Source organism: Periophthalmus magnuspinnatus, chromosome 14 (assembly GCF_009829125.3).
Source record: "Periophthalmus magnuspinnatus isolate fPerMag1 chromosome 14, fPerMag1.2.pri, whole genome shotgun sequence".
NCBI classification, from domain to species: Eukaryota; Metazoa; Chordata; class Actinopteri; order Gobiiformes; family Gobiidae; genus Periophthalmus; species Periophthalmus magnuspinnatus.
Window position 1 is genome coordinate 8,304,355 of NC_047139.1, and position 20,119 is coordinate 8,324,473.

The window sequence follows — 20,119 nt, forward strand, 5'->3', positions numbered from 1 at the left end:
CGTTTTTTCATCCCAGCGCTCCTTATTGTGGTATTGATGTACATTTTATCCTACGTCACCTGCAGCATATCAATAAAAGTGACTGGAAATCGAGTAGTCCATACTTCATCACATCCCTATGGCTGTGAGACCTGTTCAATATCGATGACACAGTCCGGCCTGATGCATCATTACCTTTGGGGATACACACATGCTTCAGACGAGAGCCTATTTATTTCAATGTCCTGAAGTACCAGCAAGAGACGGAGCTTAAGTTACTCAGCGATATATGAGTGTGAGTCCTTATGGTCAAAGTCTGGTGCAAAAATTACCTTTCAGTGATAAATATTAATTAAAAGAAGTCAATGTCAAAGTATTAATTATCGGAAATGCAAAAACAACACGGCGTAACTGCAGGGCTCATTATAGAGACGCAGAGATATTGATTTTATTGGACTTAGAGGAAAGGAAAATTACATAAACAAACTGTCACTGTATGTTTAAGTAAACTGGATGAAAGATTTAGGTTTAGGTTTTCAATTCAGCTACAATCAGCACTATATATTTTGCATGTTCTCCCTGTGTCTGGGTGGATTTCAAGTTTAGCGCATAAGCCTAAAATATGTAGTTAATCCTTCAGGCAAAGTATTTCTGGTTCAAGATCTGGAGGGGGTCCCACTGCGCTGTGGTCGCAGTCGCACTCTGCTCCTGACATGTTTGCTCAGCGATATTGTAGGCTGGGTTGACTAAATATTAGTCTGCTGCTGTATTTGAAATTGTGTTTCTCTCAAATATCAGTCTATCTCCTGTCTGTGTCCTGTAGGGAACTGGCATTTTAATGATCTTCACAATTTATTTTATTCATCCACGCATCAGTCTGTGTTTTAATTGCAACTCTCCTGGTGTGAGTGTTTGCATAATTCTACTTAATTTTTAAAAGCGAACTACAGCATATTGTATTTTTTTGCGTTTTGGCAAGACACTAGGGTTGTCAAATATTGGCAGATTGGCAGCCGTGCGTGTGTTCAAGGGCAGCTGTGGCTACTATGTGAACAGTGAAGGAATAAAGCATGAAATTGAACTAACAAAGGGTCTTGTGCGGTATTTTCAGTGTTATTATAAATAGCACTTACACTTAGGCTCACTGTCAGACTGTGCAATGAACAATGCTAGTCCTGTACATGCATCATTCACCTGCAGTAATCATGTGCAATATTGTAACATAGTGTAAATCTTTGTTATAAGTACCCAAGTCACAACAATGCTGCACTGTAGGTAATCCATAGTTATAGCCACTGAATGTACTATATAGACTAAATAATATACTGAAATCACTTTACCTGCTGTTTATTTTTGTCCCTATGCTGCACTAGTCAGAACCACACTTTCGTCGTGTTATAGCTTTACTCTGCTGACATGTGTATAATTTATCTTGATCTTGATTCTGATTGATTGTTCTTTGAGTTGCAACATCGTATTTTCACTGTAAGGTTTATCTTTTATTATTATTATTTATTATTAAAATGGACTTTAAAGGCTTTAATAAATATCGATTGCGTGATGTTCCTCCAGTTTTCCTGTTCTCATAATATAGTTTGGTCTACAGCCACAGAGAAAACGTGAAACAGTTTAACTTCATCATTTATATTAGTGAAAAAAGTCAATTTATTATTTTATAAATCATTGTATCTGCCCATGTCAACTGAACCTAGCGTTTTATGAGTTTGTTTTTGTGTTGCGAATAATCAATTATATAGACATAATAATTACACAATCAAAAGCAGTAGACTGTATAAAATTGCTTTTATTTGAGGTGGTTCAAATCCCAGCATGCAAAACTTTAATTGCTTTGTGAATATTTTAAGTTCTCGCTTTGGTACGGTCTCAAACTCAGATGAAATAATGGATAGCTTTTTCTGACAGTCTAGACCTGGGCGTTAGTTTTGGTGTTGCTGCCCCTTTGACTTGTTTAAAACATTTAGCCCTGTTATGATTCAGGACGCCGCGGTGCATCCAGCGTTTTAGAGCGAGGCGAGAACATCACAGCGTGTTCAAATACCGGCCGATAACCTCCAATTCCCCCACTGAGAAACTGAAAGAACTGAGCTTTCCTCTCCACTGCAGTGTCTTTGAACTGCACATCACTTCTCGTACTCCTGTAGCACTGATGTCTCTTTGATTTGAGCTGATTGTCGTCCTGTAGTCCTACACAGACAGAACTGGATGTGTAGGACGAGGTTGAGTCAGTGTTGTATTAGATCACTACAGATTTCAGATTGAAACGTTAAGCCACAATATTTGTATTTCCTTAAACTGAAATGCCACAGAAAAAAAAAAGTTATACGATCGTTCTCAGATGGGACAGGGCTGTTTGTACTTTAAGAGTCAACAAGCGAAAGGAAATGAGTTAAAACTAAACAGAGCTACAGTGAGTTATCTATAATCTAATGAGTAAATGATTATTATTAATTACAGGAAAGGTCAGAAAAAATGAGAAGCCAAAAGAAATCAATCGTCATGTGGGAAAATATGAGAAAGAAGAAAGGCATAAGCGAAAATGTTTTATCAGAACAGATTAAGTTAACCCTCAAATGGCTTATGTTGAATCTGATCATTTATATCAGTGACGTGGTGACTTACAGTATTTTCTTCAATAATATCACATGATCTTACACCAGCAATTAACAAATAACGTTATAAAATTCAGAAAAGGTCAACATTTTCAATAACAAATATGTATCTAGTGTATATCTATTAGTACTAGTACCACAACACATAAAAACAGCAGTCTTTGTGTATTAATATAACACTTATTGTAGACTATGTAACACTAAGGATTTTATTTGAACAGTGTTATAAATACACTTATTTCACACATTATCGATGCATTCATACACAAGGCTCAATTGCAACATCTAATTGCTGAATCACAGATGGAACAAATACATTTCTGCATTAGCCTTTTAATACTGACAAACAAATGTATGTGCTGTTTGATGCTTGGCTCGTATCTGCAGAGCTTAGTCACTCTTTGTGGTTTAAAATACCTTTAGATCACATTTTCTATGGTACAGAAAATCCCCAAAGGTATTTAGAGCGGCGAGATTGCACTGGCGGTCTCAACCACCCTGTTCTTGAGGCTACAGCTCTGGAAGTTACATTGTTTGACCCAATCTTGATAGACTTTATACAGCACTAGACGCCGGCCTTATTCTCCTCTTTCTATCAAAGTACATTGGTCCTTTTTTAGTGTCGACTTGTTGAACCCTAAGCCAGTTCTTGAGACAAATGATAGCAATTGTGCCTCAACAGCTACCCATGGGAGTTGAACTGGCTCGAAATGGTTTGGGTAACAAGTAGTTTTCAGATTTTTAAGACTAATTTCACATATTTTGATTGCATTTTGAATTCTAATTGGGTTTCTATTAAAAGTCGTGTGATGTTACTTTGTTAAGGGCCGTTTGTGATCTTGCTTTTGGAGTAAATGATTTCAGACAGTGTTAGTTCTTATCAAACAATGTAACAAAAAGTACATGTCCTCTGCTGTCTGACCTATTAATTAGCTCTCTTTTGTGCAGTAGCCTGGTCAACCAATTGATCTCAGTCAACTAATTACACCTTTCAAAGTGAAGTTTATCCCTGGTGTGTTGAGGTGGGCGACATGCCAAAAAATGTATCAATGTCCTTGGAGCCAGATGACTATGTATTTTATTACAATTTATATATTAAAGTGATCTGCTTATTCGGAAAGCTTCAGTGTGTTTTTTAATCCTGTCACTCACTCAGTTGAGGAGGTCGACAGCTGAATTAAACACAGTCTCTTTATGACTATTTCACCATATTGTCACAGGGATGATATCGGATTGATTTTTATCACCATATCTGGAAATTCAAGGTGCACAATAGTGTTATGATACTAAAATTTCAAGCTTGATTTCAATGCTAAGGAAAAGGCTTGATACAAACACTCTTTCTTTGGACAATAGAGTGTGATTTTCAACATTAAATAATATTACTTTCTTTAATATTAGCATGTTCCATAGTGGTCCATGAGCGTAAACTAGTCTGTGTGGTCTTAAACTATTCAAGAAAGGCTCATTTCTGTCTTGTAAATGTGACTATTTCAGCATAGATACTTATTCAGATTAGTGTATTGTTTCGATACTTGTTTTAAGATCGATTAGTATCAGATTTTAATACTTTTGACAACCCGAAATTGGCAATTGCTGGTACCTGTTCTATGTCTGCTGTTTCCACGTCTCCCCCTGAATCAGTTCTCTTGTTTTGCTCAAATTATTTACTGTGTGAGCAGAGAATCCACAGTTACTATTTACTATACACAGGATTAGATTGAAGATTACACTATACTGTTTGCTCAAAGGCAGAACAAGATATTAGTTATTTACAAAGAGCCATTTGTACGCTCCCATGTTTTTTCTTTCTCCCGCACAAACATGTCTTTCTAGCTGATTTCTATACCATTCATCTTTTAGTTATTGTATTCCCTTTAAAGCCCTCTCAGTTGGATAAATTACTGCAATTCACTTACACGTATTCATGTATTCCAACTATAATGGGAGCAATCTTTACCTATGTGACGATCTCATAAAGAAGTACATACAGATATTGAAAGACCATTGCTGGTTGACTTTCTATGTTGAATGGGGCACTCACCCCAATTATCCTGCTTTAAAATGTCTTCTTCCTTCAGGCTATTTTTGATAGATTGTTAATTTAATCTAGTTACAATGGCTGCCGGGTAGAACTAGCCAGTCTTGCATAGCTTGGACATCACTTTTGTCCCTTTAGAAAAACCCTGAATTGCTATGGCACAATCGATACGAGAGTTGTTATTTAAAAACATCATTCAACTTCATATTTTTCCCTATAGATGTGATCCTCAGACACTAATATTATGGGTCATCTCCCTATTTACCCCATCTGTGGCAGAGCTGCAGTCTAATCAGAGCATTCGTTCGCCAGATTTCCGTGTTAAATTATTCATCGCTTTGACTTGATTGTGTTGAAATTGCACTGACCCTGTAGTGCACCTTTCCACCCACACACATGATATGATATTGACATCTCTAGATCTGCTGGTCCACTGTATATCACTGTGTAAAATTACAGTCATCCAGTGAATACAGTAGTCTGGGTTTTGATTCATCCAGCCTTCACAGTGTAATCATGTGTCTATTGATTTTGGGGCTGATATTGAGAGGGTTCAAATGAATGCACAGGTCGTTTGTTGCAGCTGTTCACTCGTCCAATCGATTATTAATAAGTCTGGGACTACACCGGGTATAAATTATTGTTCGAAGGTTGCTCTCATTAAAACAGGTGGGAGCATTGTGAAAGGAAAACGCACGTGTTGAGAGGGAACATGTGTGTTTTGAGAGAAAATGTGCTGTAAAACCAATCGCTAGGTTTGTATTTTGGATTCCTGTCAGTAAAGATACTTAGATAATCAGTCTATAGTGCTTCTCAGAATGATGAAGTGGAAAGCTGTAGTGTCCTGAAGTTGCCCTGGGGCAGACTGAAGGAAATGTGGCAGCCATTTTGTACAGCAGCCCTTTCAATTATCTACAAAGGTCAATACAGCCTGGGCCCAGAATTATAAACAGTTTTCATTCAATTAACAGCAATATAGTTGAACCAAATTGGACCTTAGACAGTGTTTCTCCACCAGAGGGTACTTGGAATAACTTCAGGTTTAAAAAGGTAAAACTGAAGAGATAGAATATAATGTTCTATGTCATAAAATTGAACTTGGCTTGGAGGATTGTAAACATCAGTATCATTAAACGTACACTGTATAACTTTTCTAGTGCGTAGTCTGTTACATTTATTAGTTTATCTGTAAGGTTCCACAGTATAGCATTAAACTTAAGTTGTGTTTATTTAATTACAGGTGTTTTATTGCGTAGAAATACCTCGAAGAACATGCGTTATTACTCTGAGCGGGATTGCATCTCCACAGATCTGACAGTAGACAATAACGTTTACACAATTGTGATTACATTAACCACCAGATAACCAGAATTTAAACTTTTTTTTTTTTTTGTATTACTCACGCTCTAATAATTTGTTTCATTTTCCAGACCTGATCCACTGCACCAATGAGCTGAACGTGAGTATCCCACAGCTGGCCGACACTCTGCTGGAGCGCACGGCCACCAACAGCTGGATCGTGGTGTTCAAGGCCCTCATCACCACACACCACCTCATGATGTACGGCAATGAGGTGAGGAGCACATTTTAAAATTCTATCAAGGTTTTACGCTGGACTCATGTTTATTAAGAAGGGGCGGGAGCCAGGGCCGTTTCCAGTCTCACGGGGGCCTTTTACCAGATGGTTCTTGGGGGGCGCCAAGTTTGCCAAATTGAGATTTTTATATCCTAATTGTTCATGTTTGTGACAGTTTAACGCATAATATCATCAGAAGAATTAGGGATGGGTAATAAAGTAAAACATTGATCATAGATGTTCTGTATTTTTGATTCTATATTTGTTCTTTCTACAAATTCTGAACTCTTCTCTAAACCACGCTTTTACCGACAGACGATTTGAAATGACTGAATTACACAGCCTTAAGTAAAATAGACAAATGTGCACAAAGAAAGTATTCATTTCTTTGTGAAGCCAGCCTTTTGGGGGGCCTTACCTAGGAAACTGTACTAGTGGGAGCTGTATATTTATAACTAAACTCTTAATAATTAGATGTACTCACTGAATAAACTTAAAATATATCATAACCATCGCAGTAGAAATTACCCAAGACATATTGTAATGATGTGATATATTCTGTTTAGTTCAGAGTTGACACCTTTTGTTGTTCTCGTAACTATTTATGTGTTGCTAATCTAAAAGCTTTTGTATGTGACACTTGGTTGCTACGCTAACAAGTGGATGTGAAGTCGACCTGTCACGATAATTACTATATTGAGTTATCGTTCAATACATGTGGGCTGGAACAATCATTTTTGAGAGTCAACATTTATCATGGAGACTTTGTACTAGTGGAGGATCTTTTGTTATTTGTCTGTTCTACGATAAGATTTGAGCTTTAGAGGGTTGAATAAATAACTAATTATAGATACAAACTTACTACTAACAATTAAATTCAGCTATTTATTTAATTCAGTTCATGTTTTTAACCATGTCGTTCATAATCTTACTTACGGTTATTAGATCAGTGGCAAAAATTAGTGTCAGTGTTATCGTTTATCATCTATTTTCTTCAGCTATGTATATTATATATCTAAAATGGAGTGATTGTGGGTGTGTGTTTTTAGAAATGGCGTATTTGAGGGGTGAGATATGTTGTATTAGATCCACGTATCATTTGTTTACAGGTCTTTAATCCACCTGCACCAAACTGTTCCTCTTAACATCAGCCTGTCCAGGGACTACACGTAGAAATGAGTATTCTTGCTATAACCTGGCACCATACTTGTTCCTGTTTTTTAAGGTCAATGTGTTGTTGTGCACTGTCTCTGTCCAATAAAAGCATACCATACCATATCGTCCTTCAAAATGTATTATCGTGACAGGCCTAATGAGGTTCTATTCGTCAATTACAGGTCTTTTTTGGAGATTGGCTCTAGAGTTGAGACTGCTGTTGTTTTGCTCCTGTTTTGGTGTAGTTTAGGGCCTACATTCAGAAAATAAACAACCAGAAGAAATTTGGTTCTTTCTTAAACCAAAATGCTACCATATATCATCCCCATCACTGTAGAAATTACCCAAAACACATTCTCCATAAACTACGCAAACCGATTTATCAGCTTACATTTCATACTCGATATATACTTCCAACCCACCATTAGTAAATCCCAGTTCGAGATGACTGTGTTTGTCATTTTTGTATTTTGACATGCTTTTTAGGTCAGCACCACTTTCATCAATCTCCTTTTGGTACAATGGATCAATATTACACACCCTTATAATCAGAGTATCATCAAACAACATTGTCACTACCCCTCTATCCAACAAGAGCCCCTAAAAATAATGTTCCAAGTCTTTTCATCCATCAACAGGGGCTGATGAAGTGTCCCCAGCTGACATCTCAATGGTCACAGAGACAAACAAGCTAATTCTACTGTTCATTTAGTACATCAGGAGAATACGAGCCAAAATCGCACTAAAAAATTGCTTATTATGATTTTTCTAGTAATGACTTGTGACTTGTACAGCAAAGGGCATTAACATTTGACTGAAATATGAACTGCTGAACTAATACAATGATCACATGCATTTCAGCACAGGTTTGCAGACGACGAAACTACAACTTATAATTAATCCCCATTCAGAGGACAATATATCTCACCCAAAATTGCATACTTCGCACATTTATAATAGCAGCCATTCAAATTTAAATTCAACTGCGATTAGTATTGCAGACCTTGGAAAGACGCTTTTTTTTTTTTTTTTGGAAAGGTTTAATTATATGGCAAATGCATTATAGTTAGACTAGTACTCCTCTAAAATAATGTCAGAGGCAATTCTCATTCTCATTACAGTTGTTGATATTGAGTTAAGACTGTTAAGGGTATAATTAGGGCCAAGCAACAATTAACTCACTCTAAAGTTAGCAAACGAATAAAGTGTAGAAGCTAATGTGAACCAAACTAGGAGCTTTCTGCCTCACTGCAAGAATTTCTCCCCTTGTTTTATTGGATTCCCTCTAGGTGATTTGCCCCACATAAATTATGCATAATAGTCTAATCCTCCAGCTAGGTACTCCTGATCAAACCCAGTTCAACATCCGCCTTGGACGATGCATTGCGGTTGCCCACTGCAGCAGCATTGAGGGGTCACATGCATAGGACAAATTCCCCCAAAGGGACAATAAAGTATAAGTCTATGCCAAATCAACACTACCACTGATAAGCTTTGGGTGCTTTTGTCTCCCCTAAAATATGTCTCCTCTGGGCATGGACTTGTAAATTAGATTCTGAAACACAGTGGAACTTTCCTGCTTAAATTAAGTTTGAATTAAAATAAATAAAAAACATAAGTCCCTGCGCCAATGCCTATATAAAAATTCTAAAATACTTCTAAACGTGGAGGAGTCCATTGGTGTTTTATTCACTTTTACTTACTATTGTGTCAGGGGCATCCTCAGACTCAGCACAATCCGTCTATCTTCGCTCCCGTGGACTATCAATGATCTGTTTTCTCGTGCACTCCAGTTCATCAGTGCAGACATGCCACGGCCCTGTCAGACAACCTCTTCCAATAATCACTAATTTTGTCCTCTTCTGTTTTCCCCTCAGAGATTGATGCAGTACCTAGCCTCAAGAAACACGCTCTTCAACCTCAACAACTTTCTGGATAAGGCCGCACTACAAGGTGATTTAATGTCGTTTGGCTGTTTGTGAAGTCAGCACTGCTGTACATCTCACACAATGACTATACGTCCCTCCCTCTTTGGCTCCGGAGCACCATCAATACAGGCCTCTTTCATGGGCTTAAGCAACTACACGAGAAGAAAGAAAGAAAATGGACATGTAGAAAACAGTTCAAATCAAATCAAATATTTTACATGTTTTATATTAGTCATGAAAACATTGGAAAAATGTACAGTGAGTGGGTCCACCTCCACAGACCTGACTTGTACATTTTCCTAGGTGTGTGTTCTACTCTACAAATTATACATATTCGTAGTTTTTGGTGTGTACTTGAGCATCATAAGTTGTTAGTTTGTTTATGTGTCAACATTTTGTAACAGTTCAGTTGCCATAACCTGGAATTTTCCATAGTATAGCTTCAAAGAACATTACAGTTATGTGCTAATTGTGCCCCCTGTCTTTCACACAGGTTACAACATGTCCACTTTCATCAGACGCTACAGCCGGTACCTGAATGAAAAAGCCATGTCCTACAGACTAGCAGCAGTGGATTTCACCAAGATGAAACGAGGGTAACGGCAACAATTACACACACACACACACACACACACAAAGATGCATAGGCCTACGGGGCTCTAAGAAGAAAATGTATGTTCTATCTCAGCAAAAAGTCCTACACACAACAGAAAAACTCTACATATATATAAGGGCATATATAAAGTAAAATGCTTTCAGTAGCCTATATTATTATTAGCTTGTTAGCAATTATTTTCTCAGTTGAGATCATGGTTATACTGTAATTACATAAAAGAGGGTTACATGGAGGTTGCATATATTGTTATAATTACATATGACATTAACTGGACTGTAACATACATAGAATGTCTTATACCAAGGTTAAAGTGCTGAGGTTAATTTCTGTCTACGATCTATAAGTAAAATGTGTTTTTAATTAACACAAGATTAACAATTAATCATAATATTGATTTTAGCTCATATCACCTGGTGCAGTTATCTACTTATCTACAGAGCATCAGCCAGACTTAACCAACAAATAAAACCTGTTTCACTTGGGTAACATGGAACAAAGTCAAAATGTTTTGCCCGTGATCGAATGTGGCAGTAGTTGTGATAAAAAATGAGATGTTATAAGATGAAATCATTGTAATTTTATCAACTTTATTAGCACAGTAGTTACTCTTGCTTCTCAACATGTTCCCTGCACACCTGGTTTTCCTGTCAATCCCAAAACATCCAGGTTAATCCTCGAGCTCGGTGCTTTTTTCAAGTTGCACAAACCCTGGGTGATAGATAGATCGACAGATACAATGCAGAGGACCAGTTTCTTAAGTTTATAAATGCATTGGAAATCAGTTTTAATTGGAATTTGAAATAAGTTTGAGTAATGAATCCTGAATAAAGTTTTTAATTTCTTGTGCCATTTTGAGCATTGAATTGCTAATTAAACATTTTTCATCACTCTGAAACCCATGGATAGGCACGATTATCCACTAAACATTGTGGAATTTTGCCTGTTTTGTTGTTCACGAGTAAACTATTGTAATAAAATCCTAATATCTGTCATGATAAATACCAGTGTTTCTCCTCACAGTAATGATAGCAGCTTTAAACCTTGACACGGTGCCATCCCTAATTCTCCCATGTATATCAGATCCTGCTCTGTATTCCGCCTGTATCCTGAGCCTTGTTTGGGTGTGTTGTTTAGTGCCGATGGCGTGATGCGCACCATGAACACAGACAAGCTGATTAAGACCCTGCCCATCATTCAGACACAGCTGGACGCGCTGCTGGATTTCCAGGTAAAACGTTTGATTGCACACAGCACATTATATCGCACAAAAAACAGTCGCACAAAAGCACCGCACAATATCACGTCGAGAGCTCACACCAGTGGTATTTCTGATTACAGCCAAACTCGAACGAGCTGACCAATGGAGTGATCAACACTGCCTTCATGTTGCTGTTCAAAGACTCAATACGGTTATTTGCAGCGTACAATGAAGGGGTCATCAACATGCTGGGTAAGAACGAACACTAGTATTTCTTATGCTCGATTTCTCAGTTACTTAACCTTATTTACTCAATATTTACTGTGACATATAATATATACTTTTACTTGAATTATACAAATGCATCCTTGATTACCTGGTAACTCAATAATTTGGATAATTGGTTTAGATCAGGCATGCCCAAACTGTGGCTCAGGGGCCAAATGCGGCCCGCAGACCAATTTTTCTCGGCCCTCAAGCTTCTAGGTGAATTGGCCAATATTACCATAAACAGCACTTTTTACTGTATATTTCTGAAAATCTACTTTTCAAATATTTAATGTGTCCCGCTGAAGATGTAAGCGTGAATAAAGGTCTAGTGGTTTAGTCTAACTTGTAATAATAACGCAGATTTGAAGTATTCACTGTATTGGTGACCAGTCTATGGCCCTCAATTGGCCCTCAGCTTTGTGTGTGTTTTTATATGTGACCCTTAATGAGAAAAGTTTGGACACCCCTAGTTTAGATGAATTTTAAGAACCTACATCAAACGTACCCCCAAGTCCCTTTGTGATCGTGGTTTATGATTATTATACTTTAAAAGTCTGAAGCTTCTGTCCAAGTGGCGGCATGATGTAGCTACCACTCACGATTTACAGTAAGAAGGTTGCGGGTTTGACTCCTGAGCACCGAGGCCTTTGTGTGTGAAGTTTGCATGTTTCTGTGGGTGGGTTAAATCCAGCTGGGCACTCTGGTTTTCCTCATCAACCAAAAATATCCACAATAGGTAAAAATCCTCCAGCTAAGGTAGTCCTGATCGAGTCTAGCTCAAGGTATAAAAATGTGGACAGGTCATCCCATCAGTATTGAAGAAAAGGTCAAATGGAGAGGACACATCATAATACAGAGACAATAAAATGTACCTTAAATATGACAGTTTCATGTTTTTCAAATTATTACTTGGTTTGATGGGATAGTATCTAATCTAACCATAACCTTAAGTCCAGATCAAGTCTAGTCGTTAGTCAACAGTCCCTCTGTACACTTGTTTCTTCCTGGTTCTTTAGGGGTGGGCTCCATACTCCATCTTTATCCCTACTATAATTTGTCCCTTTAGTCTGGACTTCACTCCAAGCTGAAATCACTCGGCACTCCACTTCACTTCCTTCTTAAGAGGAAATCAATTGGCTTCTCGACTCTCTCAAATCTAAATTAAAGACTAAAGACTAACTTCTTTTTCTTTCTGTTAATTATTAAACCGATGATGTAAGACCAGCGCAGGCTCAACTCTGCAATCTAGTAAAAGATTTATCACATAATCGACGTGATCCACAGATTTCATGAAGAAACAGGCCTTTTCTGATTTTTAACTGCATTTATGACTCAGTCTGTAACGTCATTATATCCGACTGAGCTGCAGTTTAATGCATTTTTAAAGGTATTGGAGTGTTTCACATTGAGGAAAGGAACAGATAAAAAGATTAAAGAGAGGTTGGAGTTTTGTTAAATAGGCAAAATGATAGTATTTTTATGAAGTATGAAATATTATATACTTTTAGCAATTGCAATAACATCTCCATGCAGACAAGAAAAGTTACATTGTGCAAGTCTAAATGGCATTTTCGCTTTTACTTTCATTCGTTTTCTCATAGCTTTTTTCCCAAATTGCTAACTGTGCTTCATCCTTGACAGAGAAATATTTTGACATGAAGAAGAACCAGTGTAAAGAGGCGTTGGAGATCTACAAGACGTTCTTGAACCGGATGACCAAACTGTCTGAGTTCCTTAAAGTTGCCGAGGTAATGCCTGTTTGTCCCAGCGGCTTAAACAGAGCGAGACACATAAGACACATAAGCGCTCAAATGGTCTAAGGCTAATCGCAATATGTTAATGCTATTTTGTTGGACCTTTATTTATAGAAAAACAAAAGAAAGTTGGGATTTGCCTCAGACCATTACATCTCCTGATCTACAGTCAGTTAGTCAAAAGCTGTTAGTTGTTTGGATATTTAGTTAGGGCTGGGTGATATGAACAGAACATACGACTATCCATATATACTGTCTTTCTGCAGTACTTTACATGTCCATCGCTGAGGTAATACAATGAAATATTCAAATATATAATTATTAGAGGTAGAAGATGGAGCAAAAAGTAATTGGGAAGCAAAAGTTTCACGCCATATTGTGGAACACTTCAGGTAAAGCAATAACACTGGTAAATGACCTATTGGAAAATGTACAAACTGCACCTTTTTAAGTTTTTAAACCATTACCCTTCATGCTCTGGTTACATGTGCATACTTTAAGATTTTCAGATGAAACATACAGTGATTTTTATAATGCAATATATTGCCCAGCCCTATTCAATATATAGATTTTATTACATGTTACATTTTCTTCTCCTTCTCCTGTCCTTCTCTGGCCCTATCCTGGGGAGGGTTTCAGTCTCTACATAGATCAATATCAGCTCCTCTGTGCTGAATCTACCGCCATTTTTGAGATTTGCGGGACTCTTCATGCTGCCTGTTCACTTGCCTGCACTGCATGCCTTAAAGCAAGCTCTCTCTCTCTTTCTCTCCCTATCTCTGTCCCTCTTTGATTTTCTACTTCCTCTCTTCTCTGATAAAACGTCCCAAGTCCTCGGTAGGCAGTTGAATTTAAACAGTTGTGTCCTCTGTAGATATAGCCTTTCTAACTTTCTGCTTGGTTTCCCCATTTTATTTTTTTTGAAAGGTTTGGGGTGCAGCCGCTCGATAAGACGTCAATTTAAATAAAAATCTATTTAAAATACAGAAAAAAAAGTGAAAACCGCAACTAAGACTAACGTTGACTTTAAGGACCCATTCATTTTATCTGTCTAACAATGTGCGTTTGTCTGTTTGTGTCATCTACCCTTCCTACCTATTTTTTATGTTCAAAGTCAACATTAGTACTTGAGTGTCTTCCTTTTTTTGTGGATCTTTCGGGTCCTCAGTCATGTGACCTGTTGTCTGGCCTGCCTGTTTTCTGATTGGCTCTCATTTCTCTCCAGGTGTCACTTTGTGTATGTTATAACACAGTGTATATATTTCAATGTTTGCATGTGTCCCCTCCCTCCCCCTATATGTCTTACGTGTGTCTTTTGTTTCCTTTCCACACTGCATGGAGTAACCAATGCTTGAGTTTGATATCTCTCCCTCTTCCTCCTCTTCCTCCTTCACATGCCTTTCTCTCTTATCCCTTTTTTCTTTTCCACTTCAGTGCGCTTTTCGGTTTCTTTACAATTACATTTATTATTTTATTTTTATTATTTCATTTTGCCTAACCCCTCCCTCCTCCTCCTCCTCCTCCTTCCCCCTCCCCTTTTTGTGAAACAGCGAGTTGGAATAGATCAGGGTGACTACCTTGATCTCGCACAGGTCAGTCCACATCTCATCTCAATCACAGCCAATCACTTTAACCCTTTCGACCCCGCCCCGTCCAATCCCATAATGCTTCACTGTAGACGCTCCGTTCCCTACTCACCCTACAGACATGGCCGCCCTTTCTTCAATCATCCAGATAGTCATTAGATTCATCTTTAGATATTTAATAAGTACTTATAAAGATAATAAGATAACAGATAGTAGAGGTAGACATTTATTATGTTGTCATGATGAACTAATGATTATTGCGTATATATATCTGTTAAAAAATACAATATTTTAATAAAAGGAAATGAAATATTAACATTATATTCATAGTAATCTATATACAAAAATATAATAATATCATAATTTTAATAACTTTGTATTTTAATAGAGAATTTATAACTAAAGGATAACTGATAAATGATTTACCGTTGATTTATGATCGATTTGAACCAGTATATAGGCCTGTAGTTTAAAGCTTAGGGTTACACAGTCTAACCTATACCTCTGTAGAGATTACTTCTTTTCCATTCCATTATGCTTGTCTAACTCAGAACAAATTTAAAATGACATTTATGAAGTCAGATTACAAAAGTATTCCCTCATATTCTTATTTTAGCTCTTTAAGGACGTAGGCTTAGTCTGTCGGCATTTGCGTAAACAGACAGAACAGCGTGTCTCTTGATATTTAGAGCTTATCGCAGAAAAGTAGTCAGGGCAGACTCATAAAACAGGTTTCCTCCCTCGTAAGCAGTGCTCAAATCACGTCCCTGAAAAGATTATGTCCCTTTGCATTAGCTGTGGGGAGAGCAGCGAATGGTTTGACCAAATAGGTTTCTGCAAAAACTACTTGGGTAGGTGTGCATAATGCCATCAGGAGTACTGCAAATCATGTCAGAATCCTAATACACATTTTTGATATACTTTTTTAAAAATAATTAGGGACGACTTGGCGAATCAAATCATCTTATTTTTGCATATAACTCATGTTTGCAGTACTAATGAAGCCCTTATTTGCTCCTATTCAACCGATGCCTTTACTGAGCTGTAGATTTGTGTCTGTTTTACTTTAACTTTTAGCATATTTCTCTGAAGAAGGAAACCCTGAAATTTACTCTCTGTCCCCTCGTTAAATAAGTATACGAGAAATCTTTCTTTGCTTGTCGTGGTTTGCGCTGTGAGTTGGGTATTTTACGGAAACGTGACTCTGTGTGTGAAGGCGGCCTGTCACATGACGTAATCACATGACTCCCGAGCACCGCTGATGTGCACAGCGCCGCCGCACCACAGGCTTACGCTTCTGAGTTAACCTCCTGGGAGTCCTAATATAACCATTTTACTGTAAGAAGGTCCACTATTCTGCTTATTTACATAATCCGTTAGCCATTTATTTCTTTTAAATCTAAAAATATATATAGCTACAGATAGATAGCAGTGTTTCCAATGAATAGAAGAGTGGGTGTTTCTCATTGTCAAGACATAAAAACAAGCAGAAAAATAAATTGGTGCAACAAATTGTGCTCTGGGCTTCCTGCACAGACATAAATACCAATATAGACTGCTTAAAGATGAAATAGAGGCAACAGCGTTACTTCAAACTTATATTCACAAATCTAGTAAAAACACTCGACAGCACTTTTAGGTAACACAAAAAAGAGAAAATTTAAGCAAAAGTATAATAAGGATGCATTCATATTTTCACAATTACACAGTTTCAATGGAAGATAAAAAATCCTCCCTTTGATAAATAGGTTTTTTTCTAACCTTGAAAAACCTAATTATGAAATCTTTAGAAATGAAATAAAACAACAATTTCTGAATGAGCTAGGATATAATAAGAACTGTTAAGTAGTTTGTACAGAGAGTTGTCAAAAATTGCAACAACTATACTTAATTAATCAATACTGAAAATAGTATTATAATTACGAAAGTATTAATAGTACTTTTAAAATGGTCTTGATCTATATCAGAAATAGTATAAGGCAGCATGTTACAAAAACTATTACTAAAGTAGTCTTATTATTATTATTATTATTATTATTATTATTTTTTTTTTTTTACTTAATTTGAGTTTTTTTTTATTTATTTATTTGATAGATAGATAGATTTGATTTTTGATTTATTTTAATAACCTGCAGTACACCATTTGTACATTGTTAACAGTCTGCAGGTTTATGTTAATAGATACATTGAAAAGAGCAAAAACAACAACATTAAAGGCAGAATACTGGACCTTTGAGTCTAAACCACCCACTTGTTTTGAATCATAAGAGGGTCCTTGGGTTAACTCCAGTTTTCTCCTGATTTGGTGTGACTTGTGACCAGTGTGTGTCTATGGGAGTGTATGCCGGCCCCTGCATGAAGTTCATTAATAGTCCGTGTTGTTTCTTCAACCGAAAAAACAACAAATTATCGCTTTTCTGCTGTTTGTTAGTTTGTCCTAAACTTGTCAAACTCGCTCGCATGATCCAAGGCTGATCTGTGCATGCTCCTCAACCAAACCTGATGAAACCAAACAAAAATGACTACTTTGAGACGGATAGAGCGCAATGAATGACAACGGACCGGTGAAATCTCAGGGTGGTGTCTAAACTTCTGCTGCTGCTTGTGTGTGTTGGAGATGGGGAGATGAGGGGTGGTACCTGGATGGGTGGTGTGGAGTTGTTGTTCATTTTTGTCCCCGTCCTGACCCTTGACCCGGTTGCAGGCGCCCACTTCACTCCTGGAGGCGTTAGAGCAGCATTTGGCCTCTCTGGAGGGTAGAAAGCTGAAGGATCTCTCCACCGCCAGCAGGTACAAAAACACCGGGTCTGTAAAATGTGTATATGTAAATTTCATCAAAGCAACAATCACTGAACTGCAGCTGCAACTTAAAGACAATCTCACGTTTATTTATTATTAGTGATTTGGATTTTTAAACCCATTTGTAGCGAATGGGAACTGAATGTTTGTAGTCATCCTGACAGCTTTAAGGAACGACTAAGATAAACTTTCAGTATCTTATTAAAGAACGACACATGGTTATATTTGTGGTAAAACAGAAAAATAAATGTACAGAAACGCTACTCCGAAAGTGTTATTACGGAAAATGCAAGGCTAAATTTATGTTGCAAAAGCTCAGGTGCATTTTCATCATCTGCCAAGTGTGGAATAAACTGCCTGACACCAGAGAGAGACTGTCATATAGGTTTATGAAGACAAGACGAGACACTGACTTTTATCTGTTACTTGGCAACTGAGATTCAACCACCTGTGTGTTTCTCTGTTAAAACGGTCTGGTGTTACATAAGCGCGTGGACTTAAAGGTGGGCAATAATTACAAAAACAAATACCTTTATATGCATATTTTTGGAAATATGTCGTGACAACATTCTGATATTAAGCCAGTTCATCTGAAATGTGCTAAAATGTTTGACTAAATGTGAATGGATCTTAAAATTAACCACGATTAACCACAAAATGCAGAAATATCAGTGTAACAATAAATCAAACTCCAACCTCGATATTCTAATTTTGCATGCTATCCCCAGAACAACAATTGTTTCTCCAAATTTCATCCTTTTTAGTACTAGATTATTACATCTGAGTTAGATTTAGGATTATTTTATTGTTCTGCAAATTAATCTTAACTTGTAATTGTAATTTATAAGTCCTGGTGTTGTCCTACTTTCGATAATCTTACTTATATCTTTACTTATGTAGCTTGGACGTGGCAACTTAAAACTTTTATTGGATAAATCATTAAATCCTGGTTCATTCAGTTCAGTTATTTCCTTAACATGCACTCTGTAATCAATTATAATCCTCTATTAATATGCTTTACACTGTACTGCAATTATTAATTCAAGCCTCCCCTCAGCCATGCCTCAAGTACTTTGAATATTTAGTCTAATCTCATTTACTGCTTTTGCCTTTAACAGCACTATTTTGTTAAGAATAAGATTAACTAAAACAAGTAAATAAAGAGAACTAAAAATAAAACAGAAATAAGGTAAATGCTGTGTATTTTTGCAGATCCAGCACCTTATTGAGTGCCGTGTCCTCTCTCTCCAGTACAGGGATCTCTCTGAGCCGAATGGACGAGAAGACAGAGGACAACAGGCTGCAACACAAGGTGAGACAAACATGATTACAATGAGTAGAAATTATTGATGTCCTGAAGCATGATTACGCACAGGTTGGGCAGAGAGCATTAAAGTTGCATGAAGGCATCAGATGTGGATGTACAAGTTTGTAATGAGGATAGTGTGAATGAGAATGTATATATTGTATTAGAGGTACTAGAAAAAGCTAATGCTAATTCACTAGTCCTGCTTACTGTTGTTGAGCCGTAAGATTAAAATGTAAATGGCTGCTCTTAGCTATTCAAATTATGCCTCTGCAAACAGAATATTCCATCTTCTCATAGTTATAAAATCTCAAGTGAATGTGACTCTTGTATTAGTTCAACAGCTAATATTTCACTGTGTTTTCAATTGTTAAAGGCTCCATATTATGCTAAATTGATTCTTGCACGCTTTCAGCTATGTTGGAATATGGTTATGTCCTCAAAAAACGTACCTGGAGTTGTGTTTTGTTTCATTCACACATATTTTTGTTTGCATTATTAGTCTGTCCACATCTACAAAGCTCAAAACGCTCTGTTCCATCTTGTGATATCATGATGAGGTAGTTTTCAAGTTAACAGCTACCGTTTACCTTTTGTTGAGTACAGATTGGCAATTTCTGAGCTGAAATGGTCCAAATGATGCTAGTGAAGGTGTGTGGAGTTTAAAAACACAGTGCGGCACTTCCTGTATTAACTCATGACATCACAAAGTGGGACAAGGTGGAGTGCTTTCTGTTTGAGAAAAGAACAGTCTAAATTTGCAGTTTGTGTGTTAAACATGTGTGAATGAAAGAAAACAAAACACTAGGTCTGCTTTTGTTGAGGAAATAGTATAACATAGATCAGAAAATAGCATAATATAGGGCTTTTAATGCTTTTGGCCATGTTTAAAATATGCAATGTGAACTCAATCTTGATTTTGAAACTTCAATTGAATAGTGTGTATCGTTACAGTTGTCAGAAAAATGCAAATTCGATATTTTTCTTAATTGTTCAGGCCTAGCTTGTTGTCACCTATAATTGTTCTGAAGTCATTACAGAGTGAATCGACATGAGTGATAGCGAGCGGAAATGCAGGGAGAGTTTGGCCATCCTTTCAAATATAATTTAAACAAATTGGCCTCGGAATCCTTTGGACAGTGTACGCATAACAATTGGGTACAACCGGATTGCTCTCAGTCTAATACTCTCCATGCATCTACATGATTGCTCTAATAACAAAGTGCTGAAGGCTACTTGGGTTGCCAAATAAGTTTTATTTTGGAACACAAGTTTTACAAA

General features: G+C 37.1%; 1 protein-coding gene across 2 annotated transcripts in view; it reads left to right on the top strand.

Moving 5' to 3' along the window:
- LOC117381439 (phosphatidylinositol-binding clathrin assembly protein) overlaps nucleotides 1-20,119 on the top strand; it is a 42,942-nt gene that overhangs the window by 11,048 nt on the left and 11,775 nt on the right. The window contains exons 2-10 of one of the 2 annotated variants that reach the window (XM_033978411.2): nucleotides 6,081-6,223; nucleotides 9,259-9,334; nucleotides 9,803-9,905; nucleotides 11,060-11,153; nucleotides 11,264-11,375; nucleotides 13,035-13,141; nucleotides 14,698-14,739; nucleotides 17,438-17,523; nucleotides 18,745-18,844. In XM_033978411.2, the coding sequence (XP_033834302.1) occupies nucleotides 6,081-6,223; nucleotides 9,259-9,334; nucleotides 9,803-9,905; nucleotides 11,060-11,153; nucleotides 11,264-11,375; nucleotides 13,035-13,141; nucleotides 14,698-14,739; nucleotides 17,438-17,523; nucleotides 18,745-18,844 (863 nt within the window). The remainder of the gene's footprint in view (nucleotides 1-6,080; nucleotides 6,224-9,258; nucleotides 9,335-9,802; nucleotides 9,906-11,059; nucleotides 11,154-11,263; nucleotides 11,376-13,034; nucleotides 13,142-14,697; nucleotides 14,740-17,437; nucleotides 17,524-18,744; nucleotides 18,845-20,119) is intronic. The other variant, XM_033978408.2, reaches the window with a different exon arrangement.